Source organism: Oncorhynchus mykiss, chromosome 15 (assembly GCF_057628025.1).
Source record: "Oncorhynchus mykiss isolate SJ-2025 chromosome 15, ASM5762802v1, whole genome shotgun sequence".
Classification (NCBI taxonomy): Eukaryota; Metazoa; Chordata; class Actinopteri; order Salmoniformes; family Salmonidae; genus Oncorhynchus; species Oncorhynchus mykiss.
Window position 1 is genome coordinate 11,842,883 of NC_143036.1, and position 22,191 is coordinate 11,865,073.

The following is a 22,191-nucleotide window of genomic DNA, read 5'->3' on the forward strand; positions in this document are numbered from 1 at the left end:
TTTATAACGTTACAACCCTGCATGAATCTACAGGTAGCTAACCAATCAGGTTCAATGTTAGCTAGCTAACATTAGTCTATAACTAGCAATGCAAATGGCTCTGAGATATGGATAATATTACTACACAGATCATACACATTAACATTAGCTAGCTAGCAGCCAGCTAATGTTAGCTAGCTAGTTAACAGCACACTTTAACTTGAAATGAAAACAACTTTCTGAAAAAAATAGAAATGTGTAATATATGAAAATGTAGCTAGCTAGACTCTTACCTCTCTTACCTCTCATGGTTGGACAGTTCTCCCTCTATGTCACGGATGCCATAGTTGCCCTTGGTTTGAAGATGTCATCCGGAAACAGGTGTTTTATACAATAGCCTTCTGTGTGTTCTCTTTTCATTCTTTTTTTCTCCTTAGCTATCATTCTCTAATTCTACTGATTTCAAAACTCGGTCCTCCAAAAAGTGGAGATCAACACGTATGCAGTTCTACTACGTGAGATCTTAAAAATAAAAAAAAGCTGTGTTAGAAAGGATTGCCAACTCATATTATAGACAGAAGCGTGCTACATGGCCGACCGATCCAAACTCATCTCTTGGCATGTCCAGCCAATTCATTATCTCAGCCAATCATCACTTGTTCTGAAGCTAAACCAACTAGGCTCGTAATATAACAATCGTATTTGTATATACAGATGGCATTCAAGTTTGTTATTAAGGCACATGAAAGTTCACATGTTCCCGAAGGCATTTCTGCCAAAAAGAAACGCATTAAGATTTTTATTTATTTTTTGTTTACGTTCAAATGGCTCTCCTGTGACGCGCAACATACGCCTAGTTTCCTGAAACTAGTCACACATAACAGCCTTGAGTGTATCTACTGTAGCATTCCCCTTGAAGCCTACCACTGTATGTACAGACCCAGTGCGACAGAGCTGCTAAAGTTGTGAACCATTTTTGTTGGTTGTTTTGTCAGAGTTGTGTCTAGCAGGGACTATTGGGGAGGGAATATTGTCACCTCCAGGAAAGGGTTTATCCCTCTTTGTGCTGAGGGTGTCAGGTTCTTGTCCAGTTCTGGCGATTAGGTCGCCACATGTCACTGGGCCTGGAAATTATTGTTCTCCCCCTCTAAGATGGAGAAGCTGTCTTCATTAGAGTACAGGGATTCTAATTGGGGGAATTTAGGTAGCACAGAGAAATACATTTTTCTTTGTTAAGATTATTTCCTTATTCATTTCTAGCCAGGTGTAAAATGCTCCTGTTTTGAATAATTTAATTATGTGGGCTAGGTCTGCTCCCTCTCTGTCTGTCTCTCTCTCATCCCCTATCTCTCTCTCCCTCTCTCTCCCTCTCTCCACCCCACTTCTCTCAGTCTTTATCTCCATCCCCTTTCTTTCCCTCTCTCTCTCCATCCCCTCTCTCTCTCTCTCTCATCCTCTCTCTCTCACTCTCTCTCCATTGACTCTCTTTCCCTCTCTCCATCCACTCTCTCTCTGACTCTCTCAATTCAATTCAATTCAAGAGGCTTTATTGGCATGGGAAACATGTGTTAACATTGCCAAAGCAAGTGAGGTAGATAATATACAACTGTGATATAAACAATAAAAATGAAAAGTAAACATTCACACATACAGAAGTTTCAAAACAATAAAGACATTGCAAATGTCTTATTATATATATATATATATACAGTGTTGTAACAATGTACAAATGGTTAAAGTACACAAGGGAAAATAAATAAGCATAAATATGGGAGTTTATCAAAATTGGATTTGTTTTCTAATTCTTTGTGGATCTGTGTAATCTAAGGGAAATATGTATCTCTAATATGGTCATACATTGGGCAGGAGGTTAGGAAGTGCAGCTCAGTTTCCACCTCATTTTGTGGGCAGTGTGCACATAGCCTGTCTTCTCTTGAGAGCCATGTCTGCCTATGGCGGCCTTTCTCAATAGCAAGGCTATGCTCACTGAGTCTGTACATAGTCAAAGCTTTCCTTAAGTTTGGGTCAGTCACAGTGGTCAGGTATTCTGCCACTGTGTACTCTCTGTTTAGGGCCAAATTGCATTCAAGTTTGCTCTGTTTTTTTGTTAATTCTTTCCAATGTGTCAAGTAATTATCTTTTTGTTTTCTCATGATTTGTTTGGGTCTAATTGTGCTGTTGTCCTGGGGCTCTGTGGGGTGTGTTTGTGTTTGTGAACAGAGCCCCAGGACCAGCTTGCTTAGGGGACTCTTCTCCAGGTTCATCTCTCTGTAGGTGATGGCTTTGTTATGGAAGGTTTGGGAATCGCTTCCTTTTAGGTGGTTGTAGAATTTAACGGCTCTTTTCTGGATTTTGATAATTAGTGGGTATCGGCCTAATTCTGCTCTGCATGCATTATTTGGTGTTCTACGTTGTACACGGAGGATATTTTTTGCATGCAGAGTCTCAATTTGGTGTTTGTCCCATTTTGTGAAGTCTTGGTTGGTGAGCGGACCCCAGACCTCACAACTATGAAGGGCAATGGGCTCTATGAATGATTCAAGTATTTTTAGCCATATCCTAATTTGTATGTTGAATTTTATGTTCCTTTTGATGGCATAGAATGCCTTTCTTGCCTTGTCTCTCAGATCGTTCACAGCTTTGTGGAAGTTACCTTTGGTACTGATGTTTATTGCTGTATTGTTTTAGTGATTCACCATAGTGAAGGCGTAGACTCAGGTTTTCCGGGTCTCTTTGTTTTTGGTTGGACAGGTTTCTCAATTTCTTTCTTAGATTTTTGCATTCTTCATCAAACCATTTGTCATTGTTGTTCATTTTCTTCGGTTTTCTATTTGAGATTTTTAGATTTGTTAGGGAAGCTGAGAGGTCAAATATACTGTTAAGCTTTTCTACTGCTAAGTTTACACCTTCACTATTACAGTGGAAAGTTTTACCCAGGAAATTGTCTAAAAGGGATTGAATTTGTTGTTGCCTAATTGTTTTTTGGTAGGTTTCCAAACTGCATTGTTTCCATCTATAGCTTTTCTTAATGTTACTCAGGTCCTTTGGCTTTGATGCCTCATGATTGAGTATTTCTCTGTTCAAGTAGACTGTGATTATCCTGTGGTCTGATAGGGGTATCAGTGGGCTGACTGTGAACACTGAGAGACTCTGGGTTGAGGTCAGTGATAAAGTAGTCTACAGTACTACTGCCAAGAGATGAGCTATAGGTGTACCTACCATAGGAGTCCCCTCGAAGCCTACCATTGACTATGTACATACCCAGGATGTAACAGAGCTATAGGTGTACCTACCATAGGAGTCCCCTCAAAGCCTACCATTGACTATGTACATACCCAGCGTGCGACAGAGCTGCAGGAGTTATGACCTGTTTTTGTTGGTTATGTTGTCATAGTTGTGCCTAGGGGTGCATATGGGGGAGGGAATGCTGTCACCTCCAGGCAGGTGTTTGTCCCCCTGTGTGCTGAGGGTGTCAGGTTCGTGTCCGGTTCGTGTCCGGTTTAGGTCGCCAGAGACTAGTACATGTCCCTGGGCCTGGAATTGATTGATTTCCCCCTCCAGGATGGAGAAGCTGTCTTCATTAAAGTATGGGGATTCTATTGGGGGGGATTTAGGTAGCACACAGGAGGACATTTTTCTCTGTTAAGATCATTTTCTTTTGAATTTCTTGCCAAATGTAAAATGTTCCTGCTTTGATTAATTTAATAGGGTCTGCTCTATAACAAATTATAATACCCCCTGAGTCCCTTCCCTGTTTCACAACTGGTTGTTTGGTGGATGGGACTACCAGCTCTCTGTAACCTAGAGGGCAACCAGTGGGTCCGTCTCCTCTATACCAGTTATCTTGCAGGATGACAATGTCTGTATTGACTATTTATTTGGTGAAGTCCAGGTTCCTGCTCTTTAGGCCAAATGCAGATGACCTCAGGCCTTGGATATTCCAGGATGAGATGGTGAAGGCTTTGTGTTCCATAAAGTGTCCAATGTTGTTGGTCATGTGGTTTGGCCTCAGGACAGTAAGTGTGAGCAGAGCCTGCTGAGCATCTAGTACATGCCATTGGCTTGGGCTAGTTTAAGAGTGGGGGTTGGGCCTGTTTGCCCGCTCACTGCCTGGGCGTATGTGTGACTTCCATGATGAGGCCCTCTTTGTGGGGGTGGGTTGCATGGGGTGGGCAGGAGGGGCATAGGTCTGATCTGAGGGGGCCTAAATGAGGTGTGGGCATGGTTGATGTGGTGGGGTTGTTGATTGGTTGGGGTGGGAGTGTGGATGTGGCTGGTGGGGCTGTGGTCTGGATGTAAGTCCTCTTGGCGTGGGTCCTGTATGTGTAGGTCCTGGGGGGGGGGGGGTGTCTCGCTGGTCTGGGTGAGGTGTCTATTGATCTGTTGCTCCTGTGTGAAGTGTTGGGGATACGTTTGAGAGCGATGTCCTTTAGAGTCCGGACAAAGGTGGGCACTGCTGCCTTGTAGAGGTGGACCTGGTCATCGAGGCTGTTCAAATCCAGGGTGGAGTGGTGGACCAGGAAAACATTTGGTTTTGAGGCACAATCACGGGAATTACTTGCGTTTACACGCTGTATTGTGGCAGGGTGGAAGTCTTTTCGTGGTAGCAGGGTGGAGATAACCACTTGTGCGTTGGGGAAAGTAGAAGAAGCTTTTTCAATCACTCCCTTCAGTGTTGTGGCCACCCTTTCCTGCTGTGATCTCAGGTCAATTGTGCCTGTGTGTATTAGTATGTGGCTAGGTGAGCCTAGTTGGTCCTCAGACAGAAGGTCTAAGGCAGGCTGGGTGTTTGGACACCAGAGTTTAGACACACTGTGTTTAGGAAAAAGTTATTTTTCTTGTATATATTTCCCATTTGAGTCCATAAGGAGATTAATCTGTGTCTTGTGTGTGTCCTCAGTTTGTGTGGGGGGAGGTTGTCAGAAGGGCTATCAGGGTGGCTGACAGGGGGGGGGGTGTTCAGAGGGGGTGAGAGCTGCTAGGGTTTGGGGTTCTTCATTTGTCTGTTCTGCTGTGATGTCGATGCTATGGTCAGGGTCTGGTTTGGACTGTTCTGCTGTGGTTTCGATGCTATTGTCAAGGTCTGGTGTGGACTGTTTTGCTGGGATGCCAAGACTTTTGTCGGGTGCTGAGGTGGGCTGTTCTGCTGGCTTCTCTGCCGGGGTGGCCACCTCTCTAGTGGGTTGTTGTCTGTCACACGCCATCCCCCTCAACCTCTCCTCCAGCAGTCTGATCCTCTCCTTTAGTGCTCTGTTCTGCTCCTGCTCCAGCTCTTTCTCCTGTTGTAGTTGTCTCACCACTGTCCAGAGTGCAGATATGTCTCTCTCCACCTCCAGCTCTCCGGGTCTGGTTAAGGGCATGTTGTTGTGCTGGACTTTTGTCTGGGTCTGTGCTAACTGGAGTTTAATCACCTGCTGTTCCAGCTCCACCTGCCTTACCTCCAGCTGGGTAAATGTATCCTTCATTTCAATGAGAGGGTCGTACTCTGTGCTGGGAGGTTGACTTTCCGCTGGGGGTGGCTCGTCTGTGGGGTTATATAATGAAGAGGTCTGGTCTGACCCGCTCGGGGTGGGGGTGTCTTTCTCAAGGGAGAGCTTCTCCTGCTGGGCTGATTCTTTAATTTGGTGAAAGTCCAGCTGAAACTGTTTGGGGTTGCCCTGTACCATTACTGTTCCAGACTTATAGAGATTTATATTAGCTGACTCAGAGTCCCCGTTGTCAAGTATCCTGAGTTTCCACCCTTCGTTAACAACCCCTCTCTTAACAAAGGGGTAGTGTGCTAATATAGCACTGTGCCATGCCAGGGGATGGTTTGTGTGGAAGATAAGGTTGCTGATGTCCCCATTCTTGTAATAGTCAGAAAAAGAGTCTCTTGATTTTCCATAAGCAGCTTCATTTTGTAATCTTTTCTTTCCTTATCATTCTTTACATGCACAGGGTACTGTATTTTAATTACCTCTGAACAGCGGGAAGCAGCTTCTAAGGCCTCTCCATTTGGTTGGAGTAGACTGTTCCACTCTCCTGCCATTGTTGGGCTAAAGGGCTTTGACACCTCTCACTTGACACGTCAGTGCTAATTGAAGTTGTATCAAGCTTGGCAGCATTAATTTAGCATTCAGTCCCTATAAAGTAATGTAATGCATTTTTCTTCTTGGCTTTTGGAAATAAAATATAGTTTCAGACTAAACATTACTCACTCAGTTCCAGGTTGGATGGTGTTTTCAGGTTTCTGTTGTTTTCCAGAGAATTTGCTGTATAGGGTAATAAATCCTTGGTAGTTGTAAACCTTCCAGGTGATTCCGTAATTCCGTCCAAAATCAGGTTGTAGGTTTTGAGTTTTGATTTGAAGTGAATGTTATGTTGTAGAGGGAAGCATCCTGTATATGTTCCTGACAAAAAAAATCCAAGTTTATCTAACTCTAAATCTATATTTTTTAAAGAAAATGCTGAAAAATGCAGGAGCTCATCTGATCATGACCTCCTATATATATCTCTCTCTCTCTCTCCATCCCCTCGCTCTCCCTCTCTCTCTCAATCCCCTCTCTATCTGACTCTCTCTCCATCCCCTCTCGTTCTCCGTCTCTCTCCATCCCCTCTCGCTCCCTCTCTCTCAATCCCCTTTCTCTCTGTCTCACTCTCCATCCCATCTCTCTCTCTCTCTCTCTCTCTCTCCTCTCTCTCCCTCTCTCTCTGTGAGATGGTTAATCAGACCTGGAGGAAGCACTAATTAGTGTGGTTGGATTGTTGATGAGGTGCGTGTGTCACCGTCCACCAATAGGACACCAGCCGTGCTCTCAACCGTCAGAGAGAAGACATCTGCTCCACCATCTGACTGCAGCTTTCGTCCCGCGGACTTGGAGTGTTGGTGGTGGTGGTGGTGTATGTGTTGTGTGTGCTTATTATGTGTAGGGTAGGTTGAGTCAGTGTGTCTAGTTAGAGGGGGGGGACATAGAAAGAGAGCGAGAAACAGAGAGAGAAAAAGAGAGAGAAACAGAGAGAGAGAGAAAGAGAGAGATAGCGCGGGAGAGAGAGAAACAGAGAGAGAGAGAAATAGAGAGAGAGAAACAGAGAGAGAGAGAGAGAGAGAGAGAGAGCGGGAAAGAAACACAGAGAGAGAGAGAAACAGAGAGAGAGAGCGAGTGAGAGAGCACCAAACACCAAATTGAGGATTTGAATTAGAATTAGGATTATACCTGCTAATTATGAAAATCCAGAAAAGAGACATTCAATTCTACAACCACCAAAAAGGAAGTGATTCCTAAACCTTCCATAACAAAGCCATCACCTACAGAGAAATGAACCTGGAGAAGAGCCCCCTAAGCAAGCTGGTCTTGGGACTCTGTTCACAAACAGACAACCACAGAGCCCCAGGACAGCAGCACAATTAGACCCAGTCATGAGAAAACAAAAAGATAATTACTTGACACATTGGAAATAATTTTTTAAAAACAAAGCAAACTAGAATGTTATTTGTCCCTAAACAGAGAGTACTGAAAAGCTGACCACTGTGACTGACCCAAACTTAAGAAAAGCTTTGACTATGTACAGACTCAGTGAGCATAGCCTTGCTATTGAGAAATGTCACCTTAGGCAGACCTGGCTCTGAAGAGAAGACAGGCTATGTGCTCACTGCCCACAAAATGAGGTGGAGACTGAGCTGCACTTCCTAACCTCCTGTCAAATGTATGACCATATTAGAGACACATATTTCCCTCAGATTTCACAGATCCACATAGAATTTGAAACAAACCCAATTTTGATAAACTCCCATATCCACTGGGTGAAATTCCACAGTGTGACATCACAGCAGCAAGATTTGTGTTTATTTTTTTTCACTTTTGTACTTTTGCACATAATAGGACATTTGAAATGTCTTTAATTCTTTTGGAACTTTTCTGAGTGTAATATTTACTGTTAATTTAGTTGTTTATTTCACCTTTGATCGTTATCTACCTCACTTGATTTGGCAACGTTAACATATGTTTCCCATGCCAACAAAGCCCTTAAATTGAAATGGAATTGCGCGCGAGAGAGAGCTTAGAGCGAGAGAGAGAGAGAGAGAGAGAGAGAGGTAGAGAGAAATAGATAAACAGAGAGAGACATAGTGATAGAGAGAGAGATAAACAGAGTGAGTGAGAGTAGGAGAGATATGTTTCCCATGCCAATAAAGCCCTTAAATTGAATTGAATTGAGATAAACAGAGAGAGAGAGAGCGAGAGTGTGGGAGAGATGAATCCTGAGAGACAAAGCAAGAAGAGCATTCTATGCCATTAAAAGGAACATTAAAATCGAAGTTCCAATTTGAATCTGGCTCAACATTTTCCAATCAGTTATAGATCCAATTGCTCTTTATGGCAGCGAAGTATGGGGTCCACTCTCTAACAATAAATATACCAAATGGGACAAACATCCAATCAAAATACTGCTTGTAGAGTTTTGCAAGACTGTATTGCAAATGCAAAGAAAAACAAAAAATAAGTCATGTAGAGCAGAATTGGGACTTATTCTAATAGAAAAAAATAACCATTACATTTTACAACCATCTAAAAACAAGTGACCCCAAAACATTCCATCACACTGCTTTACAATGTCAATATATTAAACAAGAGATGAGTCCCCTCAGCCAGCTGGTTCTGAGGCTTAGTTAACTAAACCAAACCAACCCCATAGAGCCTCAGGACAGCACTCAGAAAATCTGACCCAACCAAATCATCACAAAGCAAAAATGAAAATATATCACCTATTGGAAAGACACAACAAAAAATCTAAGTAAACTTCAATGCTATTCGGCTCTAAACAGACAGTACATGGTGGCAGACTATCTGACCACTGGGACTGATAGAGAACTGAGGAAAACACTGACTAGGTACAGACTCAGTGAGCACAGTCTGGCTATAGAGACCGGTCGTCACAGACAAACCTGGCTGCCCAGAGAGGACAGTCTGGCTATAGAGACCGGTCGTCACAGACAAACCTGGCTGCCCAGAGAGGACAGACTGTGCTCACTCTGCTCCAGGGGAGAGGTAGAGACAGAGCTATATTTCCTATTACACTGTGACAAATACTCAGACCTAAGAGAATATTTATTTCCTAAAATTATAATTCAATACAAAGAATTTGAGACTATAAAATATAAAATCAAATATTTATTGGGTGAAAATCCCAAATGTGCAGTTTTGGCATCCGAATATGTGTCCTCCTGATGGACAGCCAGTGAAAAGTGCAATGTAATGTCAATAAGATTTCCCATTTAGTTTTGTTTTGTCTTTCATACCATGTCATGTGTCTTCTCAGTCACGTTGGTCTACTACTATGTCTTTAATGTATTATTGTTCTCATTAATATTGTTGTTGTAGTTGCTGTTATGATATGATAAATGATAATCCCATTTCCACTACTACTATTATTATTGTTGCTGGTCCGAACATTTTGTGTTAGGTATACTTTGACAATGTAAGTCATTTAACTTGCCATGTCAATAAAGACTATTGAATTGAATTTAATTTAATTTAATTGAGTGGGAGAGAAACAGAGCGAGAGAGAGAAACAGAGAGAGTGAGATAGTAACAGAGAGAGAGAGAGAAACATAGAGAGAGAGAAACAGAGATAGAGAGAGAAACAGAGAGAGAGTAACAGAGAGAGAGAAACAGAGAGATAGAGAGAGTAACAGAGGGAGAGAGTAACAGAGAGAGAAAATGAGAGAGAAAAAGAGAGAGAGAGAAACAGAGAGAGAGAGAGAGAGAGAAACAGAGAGAGAGAGAAACAGAGAGAGGAAGAAACAGAGAGAGAGAAACCGGGAGAGAGAAACAGGGAGAGAGGGAGAAACAGAGAGAGAGAGAGAAACAGAGAGAGAGAGAAACAGAGAGAGAGAGAGAAACGGAGAGAGAGAGAGAGAGAGAGAAACAAAGAGAGAGAGAAACAGAGAGAGAGAGGGAGAAACAGAGAGAGAGAAACAGAGAGAGAGAAACTAAGAGAGAGAGAGAGAAACAGAGTGAGAGAGAAACAGAGGGAGAAACAGAGAGAGAGAAACAGAGAGAGAGAAGCAGAGAGAGTAAAAGAAAGAGAGAAACAGAGAGAGAGAGCAGGAAAGAAACAGAGAGAGAGACAGAGTGAAGCATGTGTTAGTGTAGAGTAGTGTGATAGCAGTCAGCAGTACATGAGTCAGTAATAGATGACATCATAGCTGTTCCATGTGGCCCTCTGCCCTGTCTCACAGCCAAATAGATGACATCACAGCTGATCCATTTGGCCCTCTGCCCTGTCTCACAGCCAAATAGATGACATCATAGCTGTTCCATGTGGCCCTCTGCCCTGTCTCACAGCCAAATAGATGACATCATAACTGTTCCATGTGGCCCTCTGCCCTGTCTCACAGCCAAATAGATGACATCATAGCTGATCCATGTGGCCCTCTGCCCTGTCTCACAGCCAAATAGATGACATCATAGCTGTTCCATGTGGCCCTCTGCCCTGTCTAACAGCCAAATAGATGACATCATAGCTGATCCATGTGGCCCTCTGCCCTGTCTCACAGCCAAATAGATGACATCATAGCTGTTCCATGTGGCCCTCTGCCCTGTCTAACAGCCAAATAGATGACATCATAGCTGTTCCATGTGGCCCTCTGCCCTGTCTCACAAGCAAATAGATGACATCATAGCTGTTCCATGTGGCCCTCTGCCCTGTCTCACAGCCAAATAGATGACATCATAGCTGTTCCATGTGGCCCTCTGCCCTGTCTAACAGCCAAATAGATGACATCATAGCTGTTCCATGTGGCCCTCTGCCCTGTCTAACAGCCAAATAGATGACATCATAGCTGTTCCATGTGGCCCTCTGCCCTGTCTCACAAGCAAATAGATGACATCATAGCTGTTCCATGTGGCCCTCTGCCCTGTCTCACAGCCAAATAGATGACATCATAGCTGTTCCATGTGGCCCTCTGCCCTGTCTAAAAGCCAAATAGATGACATCATAGCTGTTCCATGTGGCCCTCTGCCCTGTCTCACAGCCAAATAGATGACATCATAACTGTTCCATGTGGCCCTCTGCCCTGTCTAAAAGCCAAATAGATGACATCATAGGTGTTCCATGTGGCCCTCTGCCCTGTCTAAAAGCCAAATAGATGACATCATAGCTGTTCCATGTGGCCCTCTGCCCTGTCTCACAGCCAAATAGATGACATCATAACTGTTCCATGTGGCCCTCTGCCCTGTCTAAAAGCCAAATAGATGACATCATAACTGTTCCATGTAGCCCTCTGCCCTGTCTCACATTCTAGTATACATGCCTATACATTATTAACCACCAAATCCATTGTTATTATATTGTCCACTTGGCCCTGGATTTACAAGATACCTGAACATGTCAACATTTTTTTAATTCAGTCTTGGTCGTGATGCAAAGTATACATCAGTTGAGACGCTGTTGATTGTGTTAGTGTAATTGAGCGTTGTTTGTGCACAGACCCGTGCTTTCTTAATAAATTGGCCATAAAAATGGCTTCTTTTTCCTGTTTTTGTGTTGGGTTTCAATCTTAATTAGTGTCTCTCAAATCTAAACTGCCAGACCGATATACCATCACAGATGAGAGAGGAGGAGTGGAGGAGCGGGGGGGAGGACTTGAAGTTTAAAGCAGAGTTGTTTCAATGGAAAGCACCAGAATAACAATGGCAGTGTCGTATGGTTAACTGTTGCTTGGAGACAGATGTCAGATGTTTCTGAGCTTGTTGATGACTGTTCCTCCTCTAACACACTGTATGTACTGTGTCTGTATTCTAACGCAACTGTCTGTCTGTCTGTCTGTCTGTCTGTCTGTCTCGCTGTCTGTCTCGCTGTCTGTCTGTCTCGCTGTCTGTCTGTCTCGCTGTCTGTCTGTCTGTCCTCAGGTGTGTTGTGGAACCTGTCGTCATGTGATGCCCTGAAGATGCCAATCATCCAGGATGCCTTGGCCGTTCTGACCAATAGTGTCATCATCCCTAACTCCTCCTCCTGGGACTCCTCCCACAATCTCCATGACGACCGCAAGCAACACACACACACTTCCCAGGTGCTTCGCAACGCCACTGGCTGTCTCAGGTGAGTGGAGAAGGAACACACACACAGCGACAGGCTCTCACAGTCTCACGGCAGAATCCAAAGTTTGTTCATAAAAATCACATTTCAAAAGTTAATTTTTGGTATTAATTCTGCTTAGTTAAGGGTTAAGGTTTGTGACAGGGTTAATACAATGACTGCCTAACACTGGGATCGAACATGTGACCCTCCGAGCCAGAGCTCGTCCATCCACCATCCCCGTCCTCAACACCCTGTCAAAACCCAAGCCTACTTGATGGCAATAGCGCTCACTATTGCCCCTAGTGAACAGTTTTGAAGTCATCTCCCAGTGTGCACTGCTTACCTGGATGGATGCCGATTTTCGCAGTTGATCTTGATTGACCTGGCTGCACACACACACACACGCACACACGCACACACGCACACACGCACACACGCACACACGCACACACACACGCACACGCACACACCCAGCTTCCTCTCTGTGTTTGTGTTTAAACCTTCCCCCACAACTTCCTCTCTGTGTTGGTGTTTAAACCTTCCCCCCCAACTTCCTCTCTGTGTTTGTGTTTAAACCTTCCCCCCCAACTTCCTCTCTGTGTTTGTGTTTAAACCTTCCCCCCCAACTTCCTCTCTGTGTTTGTTTAAACCTTCCCCCCCAACTTCCTCTCTGTGTTTGTTTAAACCTTCCCCCCCCCAACTTCCTCTCTGTGTTTGTGTTTAAACCTTCCCCCCCCAACTTCCTCTCTGTGTTTGTGTTTAAACCTTCCCCCCCAACTTCCTCTCTGTGTTTGTTTAAACCTTCCCCCACAACTTCACTGAAATCCTTGTCTCCCCTCCATCTCTCACTAACCTCCTGAGAAACCATAAGGTGGAAATTGACATATTATTTCTGTGTTAATGGTATGGATTCATTATGCAGTGATTTCCCTAACCTCTGCTTCTACATTACACTGCAGCAAAGTGAAGGAGATAGGGGAGCAGGATTCATGCCATAATGTTTAATGACATTTTGACACAGTTTGAAAACTTTGCAGCGTGTGTGTGTGTGTGTGTGTGTGTGTGTGTGTGTGTGTGTGTGTGTGTGTGTGTGTGTGTGTGTGTGTGTGTGTGTGGATGTGTGTGTGTGTGATAATGTTTCTGAGCCATGAGTCTGCAGAGAAACACACAGAGCACAAGGCGATAATTCTCTGGAGCAGAATATCAGCCTCACTTTCAATTTCTCTCTCTCTCTCTCTCTCTCTCTCTCTCTCTCTCTCTCCCCCACTCTCTCTCTTTCTCCCTCTCTCTCTCTCTTTCTCCTCCCCTCTCTCTCTCTTTCTCCTCCCCTCTCTCTCTCTTTCTCCCCTCTCTCTCTCTCTCTCTCTCTCTCCCCCTCTCTCTCTCTCTCTCTTTCTCTCTCTCCCTCTCTCTCTCTTTCTCCCCCTCTCTCTCTTTCTCCCCTCTCTCTCTCTCGCTCTTTCTTTTGCTCTCGCTCTTGTTGGTTGTATAAAAGTGATAATGCCTGAGAAGCCGGTGTTCGGAGGGTTTGCCTAACAACACCCGTGCCAATATGTCCTCCAAACACCGGCTTCTCAGACATTATCACTTAAATTGAATGTTTTCCCTCGTGTGGGAGGTTTTGTGGGTTTTGACACTCTTATGTAGGTGTCATAACCTGCCCCAAAATTACGCAATATATGTCATGACGGGTTTAAATATATGTCACGACAGGTCTAAATATATGTCATGACAGGTGTAAATATATGTCATGACGGGTGTAAATATATGTCATGACAGGTGTAAATATATGTCATGACGGGTGTAAATATATGTCATGACAGGTGTAAATATATGTCATGACGGGTGTAAATATATGTCACGACAGGTGTAAATATATGTCATGACAGGTGTAAATATATGTCATGACAGGTGTAAATATATGTCATGACGGGTGTAAATATATGTCATGACAGGTGTAAATATATGTCATGACAGGTGTAAATATATGTCACGACAGTGTTAAGATGATATTATGAGAGGTTTTTACAAGTTATGTTAGCTGTTATGACATATTGTGACCATGTTATGACGCTGGTTGTCAAGTAAAGTGTTATCTAATTAATGTGTACAGTGATGCTGAGCAACTACCTCAGGAGTTTCTCACACACAACAAAGGACACACGCGAGCACACGCAAACACAACCCCCAAGTTTAGCTGTTGCTATGGATACCACACAGAGCAGGAGCGTGAGATAGAAAGAAAGAAAGTGAGGCTGATATTCAGCTCCAGAGAATTTGCGCTTTGTGCTCTGTGTGTTGTCAACAGACTCATGGCTCAGAAACAGGTGTAAATGTATGTGGTATGACCACGTTATGACAGGTTATGACAAGTTATGTCAGCTGTTATGACATATTACGACATGGTTATGACCGTGCCATAACGTGTGATCACACTGGGGGTCAAGTGAAGTGTTATCCATAGTTATTGTACATCAAATCCCGCTGTGGTAGTATATATATATATATATATATATATATTGCTGCATGTAGTCATAATTCTTAAAGTATTAATTTACATTATTCAGAGGAAATACAAGCTTCCACGGAATCCAGAGCAATACATCAAACACTGTTATGTTAAATTCATACACATGGCCCCTGACACATACCCTTAAGTGATAGAACATGCAGTGTGTGAGATGGAGTGGAGTTATAGATATTGCTATTCCTGCTCTCTGTGCTACCACCTCAGGGGGAATCACTGCAGCTGCCGCGGTGGAAAATGTGTAACAGAGAGCTGAGCTGTTTCAGAATGTATGTAGGATGCCCTCACATTACCTGTTGAATGGTCCAGTGACAGATTGTGAGCCCTGTGCTTCACACAGCTCTCTGAGAGCGTGAAAGGTCGGCCTCTCTCTCCCTCCTTTTGAGATTTTTTCGTGACAAAACATCTCTGTCGGGCTGTTTGTAACGAAAAAGTTTATCTCAATACTTTGTTATATACCCTTTGTTGGCAATGACAGAGGTTCTTCACAAGGTTTTCACACACTGTTGCTGGTATTTTGGCCCATTCCTCCATGCAGATCTCCTCTAGAGCAGTGATGTTTTGGGGCTGTTTCTGGGCAACACGGACTTTCAACTCCCTCCAAAGATTTTCTATGGGGTTGAGATCTGGAGACTGGCTAGGCCACTCCAGGACCTTGAAATGCTTCTTACGAAGCAACTCCTTCGTTGCCCGGGTGGTGTGTTTGGGATAATTGTCATGCTGAAAGACCCAGCCACATTTCACCTTCAATGCCCTTGCTGATGGAAGGAGGTTTTCACTCAAAATCTCACGATACATGGTCCCATTCATTCTTTCCTTTACACGGATAAGTCATCCTGGTCCCTTTGCAGAAAAACTGCCCCAAAGAATGATGTTTTCACCCCCATGCTTCACAGTAGGTATGGTGTTCTTTGGACGCAACTCAGCATTCTTTGTCCTCCAAACACGACGAGTTGAGTTTTTACCAAAAAGTTATATTTTGGTTTCATCTGTCCATATGACATTCTCCCAATCTTCTTCTGGATCATCCAAATGCTCTCTAGCAAACTTCAGACGGGTCTGGACATGTACTGGCTTAAGCAGGGGGACACATCTGGCACTGCAGGATTTGAGTCCCTGGCGGCGTAGTGTGTTACTGATGGTAGGCTTTGTTACTTTGGTCCCAGCTCTCTGCAGGTCATTCACTAGGTCCCCCCGTGTGGTTCTGGGATTTTTGCTCACCGTTCTTGTGATCGTTTTGACCCCACGGGGTGAGATCTTGCATGGAGCCCCGGATCGAGGAAGATTTTCAGTGGTCTTGTATGTCTTCCATTTCCTAATAATTGCTCCCACAGTTGATTTCTTCAAACCAAGCTGCTTACCTATTGCAGATTCAGTCTTCCCAGCCTGGTGCAGGGGTACAATTTTGTTTCTGGTGTCCTTTGACAGCTCTTTGGTCTTGGCCGTAGTGGAGTTTGGAGTGTGACTGTTTGAGGTTGTGGACAGGTGTCTTTTATACTGATAACAAGTTCAAACAGGTGCCATTAATACAGGTAACGAGTGGAGGACAGAGGAGCCTCTTAAAGAAGAAGTTCCAGGTCTGTGAGAGCCAGACATTTTGCTTGTTTGTAGGTGACCAAATACTTATTTTCCACCATAATTTGCAAATAAATTCACTAAAAATCCTACAATGTGATTTTCAGGATTTTTTTTCTTCTCATTTTGTCTGTCATAGTTGAAGTGTACCTATGATGAAAATTACAGGCCTCATTAAAACTCGTTTTTCAACCACTCCTGTAACGGTTTTCTGTATGAGAAGGAGAGTCGGACCAAAATGCAGCGTGTAGATTTCGATCCATGTTTTAACCTCTCTGATCTCCCCATCCCGGATCCGGTATCAGGAATACAGACTCAAGCTCATTACCATAACGCAACGTTAACTATTCATGAAAATCGCAAATGAAATGAAATAAATATGCCATCTCTCAAGCTTAGCCTTTTGTAAACAACACTGTCATCTCAGATTTTCAAAATATGCTTCTCAACCATAGGAAAACAATAATTTGTGTAAAAGTAGCTAGCTAGCCTAGCATTTAGCGTTAGCATTAGCGTTAGCATCCAGCACGCAACATTTCAACAAAAACATAAAAGCCTTCAAATAAAATCATTTACCTTTGAAGAACTTCTGATGTTTTCAATGAGGATACTCTCAGTTAGATAGCAGATGCTCAGTTTTTCCAAAAAGATTCTTTGTGTATTAGAAATAGCTCCGTTTTATACATCACATTTGGCTACCAAAAAAACCCGAAAATTCAGTCCTCAAAACGCGAACTTTTTTCCAAATTAACTCCATAATATCGACTGAAAACATGGCAAACGTTGTTTAGAATCAATCCTCAAGGTGTTTTTCACATATCTCTTCAATGATATATCGTTCATGGAAGCATGGTTTCTCCCCTCATTCAAATGGAAAAGTATAAGCAGCTGGCAATTGCGCACCGAATTCCACACAGGACACCAGGCGGACACTTGGAAAATGTAGTCTCTTATGGTCAATCTTCCAATGATATGCCTACAAATACGTCACAATGCTGCTAACACCTTGGGGGAACGACAGAAAGTGTAGGCTCATTCCTTGCGCAATCACAGCCATATAAGGAGACAATGGAAAACAGAGCTTCAAAAATTCTGCTCATTTCCTGGTTGACGCATCATCTTGGTTTCGCCTGTAGAATGAGTTCTGGGGCACTTACAGACAATATCTTTGCAGATTCTGAAACTTCAGAGTGTTTTCTTTCAAAAACTGTCAACATGCATAGTCGAGCATCTTTTCGTGACAAAATATTGCGCTTAAAACGGGAACGTTTTTTATCCAAAAATGAAATAGCGCCCCTAGAGATCAAAGAGGTTAATAAACAAACGTAAAACACGAATCAATACAAACACTACAAAATAAAGGACGTAATGAACGTAACGAAAACCTAAACAGCCTATCTGGTGAAAACACATAGACAGGAACAATCACCCACAAACACACAGTGAAACCCAGGCTACCTAAATATGGTTCCCAATCAGAGACAATGAAGAACACCTGCCTCTGATTGAGAACCATATCAGGCCGAATATAGAACTGGACAAACTAGACATGTAACATAGAATGCCCACTCAGATCACACCCTGACCAACCAAAACATAGAAACATACAAAGTAAACTATGGTCAGGGTGTGACAACTCCACACATTTCTTGTTAACAAACTATAGTTTTGGCAAGTCGGTTAGGACATCTACTTCGTGCATGACACAAGTCATTTTTCCAACAATTGTTTACAGACAGATTATTTCACTTAGAATTCACTATATCACAATTCCAGTGGGTCAGAAGTTTACATACACTAAGTTGACTGTGCCTTTAAACAGCTTGGAAAATTCCAGAAAATAATGTCATGGCATTAGAAGATTCTGACAGGCTAATTGACATCATTTGAGTAAATTGGAGGTGTACCTGTGGATGTATTTCAAGGCCTACTGTAACGGCTGTCTCTGACGAGGAGGAGTAGTAAGGATCGGAGGACCAATGCGCAGCGTGGTACGTGTTCATGCTCTTTATGTAAACAAGCGAACACTGAAACAAAACAATAAATGACACGTGGAATAACCAACCGAAACAGTTCCGTGTGGAACACACAGACACAGAAAATAAACACCCATGAAACACAAGTGGGAAAAGGCTACCTAAGTATGATTCTCAATCAGAGACAACAAATGATACCTGCCTCTGATTGAGAACCATACCAAGCCAAACGCAAACACAACACAGAAAACGGAACATAGACAACCCACCCAACTCACGCCCTGACCATACTTAAACAAAGACAAATCAAAGGAACTAAGGTCAGAATGTGACACCTACCTTCAAACTCAGTGCCTCTTTGCTTGACATCATATGGGAAAATCAAAGGAAATCAGCCAAGACCTCAGAAAAAAATGGTGTTTTTTTTTCCAATTTTTTTTCCAAAAATGAAAATACTCCCCCTAGAGTCGTTAAATACAACCCATATTTATTTACATTTTTTCCCCTTTTGTACTACTATTTGCACATAATATGCCATTTGAAATGTTTTTATTATTTTAGAATTGTTGTGAGTGTAAATGTTTTTATTGTTTTTTTCCCTTTTGTTTATTATCTAGTTCACTTGCAACGTTAACATATGTTTCCCAAGCCAATAAAGCCCTTAAATGGAAATGGAATTGAATTGAGAGAGATAAAGAGACAGAGCAAAAGAGAGGGGGGGGGGCTGGGGGAAGAGAGAGCGAGGGGGGAGAGAGAATCAGAGAAAGAGAGAGAGAGAGTCAGAGAGGGAGGGCTGGGGGGAGAGGGATCTGTCAGTTTTTTTGGGGGGTTAGAAGGACACATTGTCACTCTGTTAGTGTAGGCTGCAGTTATTTCCAGACCCCTTCACTTGCTACATTGTTGGAGTGTGTGTGTGTGTGTGTGTGTGTGTGTGTGTGTGTGTGTGTGTGTGTGTGTGTGTGTGTGTGTGTGTGTGTGTGTGTGTGTGTGTGTGTGTGTGTGTGTGTGAAAGAGAGAGAGAGAAAGAGAGACGGGAACACACACACAGAGAGAGAGAGAGACGGGAACACACAGAGAGAGAGAGAATGTGGTGAATCACTAAAACAATACAGAAATACACTACGGAAAAAGAAGGAACAGCATGTCAGAAATCAGCTCAATGTAATTGAAGAATCAATAGACTCTAACCACTTCTGGGAAAATTGGAAAACACTAAACAAACAACAACACAAATAATTATCTATCCAAAATGGAGATGTATGGGTAAACCACTTCTCCAATCTTTTTAGCTCTATAACAAAGAATAAAGAGCAAAAATATATACATGATCAAATACAGATCTTAGAATCAACTATTAAAGACTACCAGAACCCACTGGATTCTCCAATTACATTGAATGAGTTACAGGACAAAATAAAAACCCTCCAACCCAAAAAGGCCTGTGGTGTTGATGGTGTCCTCAATGAAATTATAAAATATACAGACCACAAATTCCAATTGGCTATACTAAAACTCTTTAACATCATCCTTAGCTCTGGCATCTTCCCCAATATTTGGAACCAAGGACTGATCACCCCAATCCACAAAAGTGGAGACAAATTTGACCCCAATAACTACCGTGGAATATGCGTCAACAGTAACCTTGGGAAAATCCTCTGCATTATCATTAACAGCAGACTCGTACATTTCCTCAATGAAAACAATGTACTGAGCAAATGTCAAATTGGCTTTTTACCAAATTACTGTACAACAGACCATGTATTCACCCTGCACACCCTAATTCACAACCAAACAAACCAAAACAAAGGCAAAGTCTTCTCATGCTTTGTTGATTTCAAAAAAGCCTTCGACTCAATTTGGCATGAGGGTCTGCTATACAAACTTATGGAAAGTGGTGTTGGGGGTAAAACATACGACATTATAAAATCCATGTACACAAACAACAAGTGTGCGGTTAAAAAAAACACACATTTCTTCACACAGGGTCGTGGGATGAGACAGGGATGCAGCTTAAGCCCCACCCTCTTCAACATATATATCAACGAATTGGCGCGGGCACTAGAAAAGTCTGCAGCACCCGGCCTCACCCTACTAGAATCCGAAGTCAAATGTCTGCTGTTTGCTGATGATCTGGTGCTTCTGTCACCAACCAAGGAGGGCCTACAGCAGCACCTAGATCTTATGCACAGATTCTGTCAGACCTGGGCCCTGACAGTAAATCTCAGTAAGACCAAAATAATGGTGATCCAAAAAAGGTCCACAAATACAAATTCCATCTAGACACTGTTGCCCTAGAGCACACAAAAAACTATACATACCTTGGCCATCAGTGCCACAGGTAACTTCCACAAAGCTGTGAACGATCTGAGAGACAAGGCAAGAATGGCATTCTATGCCATCAAAAGGAACATAAATTTCAACATACCAATTAGGATTTGGCTAAAAATACTTGAATCAGTCATAGAGCCCATTGCCCTTTATGGTTGTGAGGTCTGGGGTCCGCTCACCAACCAAGACTTCACAAAATGGGACAAACACCAAATTGAGAATTCTGCAAAAATATCCTCCGTGTACAACTTAGAACACCAAATAATGCATGCAGAGCAGAATTAGGCCGATACCCACTAATTAGCAAAATCCAGAAAAGAGCCATTAAATTCTATAACCACCTAAAAGGAAGCGATTCCCAAACCTTCCATAACAAAGCCATCACCTACAGAGAGATGAACCTGGAGAAGAGTCCCCTAAGCAAGCTGGTCCTGGGGCTCTGTTCACAAACACAAACACACCCTACAGAGCCCCAGGACAGCAGCACAATTAGACCCAACTAAATCATGAGAAAACAAAAAGATAATTACTTGACACATTGGAAAGAATTAACAAAGAAACAGAGCAAACTAGAATGCTATTTGGCCCTACACAGAGAGTACACAGCGGCAGAATACCTGACCACTGTGACTGACCCAAAATTAAGGAAAGCTTTGACTATGTACAGACTCAGTGAGCATAGCCTTGCTATTGAGAAAGGCCGCCGGAGGCAGACATGGCTCCCAAGATAAGACAGGCTATGTGCTCACTGCCCACAAAATGAGGTGGAAACTGAGCTGCACTTCCTAACCTCCTGCCCAATGTATGACCATATTAGAGAGACATATTTCCCTCAGATTACACAGATCCACAAAGAATTCGAAAACAAATCAAATTTTGATAAACTCCCGTATCTACTGGGTGAAATTCCACAGTGTGCCATCACAGCAGCAAGATTTGTGACCTGTTGCCACGAGAAAAGGGCAACCAGTGAAGAACACACACCATTGTAAATACAACCCATATTTATGCTTATTTATTTTATCTTGTGTCCTTTACCATTTGTACATTGTTAAAACACTGTATATATATATATATAATATGACATTTGTAATGTCTTTATTGTTTTGAAACTTCTGTATGTGTAATGTTTACTGTAAATTTTTATTGTTTATATCACTTTATATATTAACTTTATATATTATCTACCTCACTTGCTTTGGCAATGTTAACACATGTTTCCCATGCCAATAAAGCCCTTGAATTGAATTGAATTGAATTGAATTGAATTGAATTGAATCGAATTGAATTGAATTGAGAGAGAGAGAGAGAGAGAGAGAGAGAGGCCCTCTAAATGCAAATATGAGACAAGACTTCTAATGGGGGTGATGGGTCCATATGCACTTTAATAGGCAGCTGTCCCCAAGAGCTACCCAACTGCCCTTCTCTTTCTTTCTCTCTCTCTCTCTCTCTCTCTCTAACCCTCTCTCTCTCTGTGTTCCCGTCTCTCTCTCTCTCTCTCTCTCTCTCTCTCTCTCTCTCTCTCTCTCTCTCTCTCTCTCTCTCTCTCTCTCTCTCTCTCTCTCTCTCTCTGTGTGTTCCCGTCTCTCTCTCCCCTCCTTTTTCCTATCCCTCTACCCACTCCCCTCATCCCCCTGTCTCTCCTTGCCCCTTCTTTTCTCTCCCCTAGGTTTTGATAGCTATGATATGATTAGATCAATGTTGCTGGCGGCAGCTGGCCGACTCTGTGAGGTAGAACTATTCTGGTGA

General features: G+C 42.9%; 1 protein-coding gene across 1 annotated transcript in view; it reads left to right on the forward strand.

Annotated features, from left to right (window-relative positions):
* The window catches only part of LOC110490910 (catenin delta-2-like), a 616,290-nt gene that overhangs the window by 479,401 nt on the left and 114,698 nt on the right, over positions 1-22,191 (forward strand). Inside the window, exon 15 of the mRNA XM_090199252.1 lies at positions 11,868-12,057. Coding sequence (XP_090055378.1) covers positions 11,868-12,057 — 190 coding nt within the window. The remainder of the gene's footprint in view (positions 1-11,867; positions 12,058-22,191) is intronic.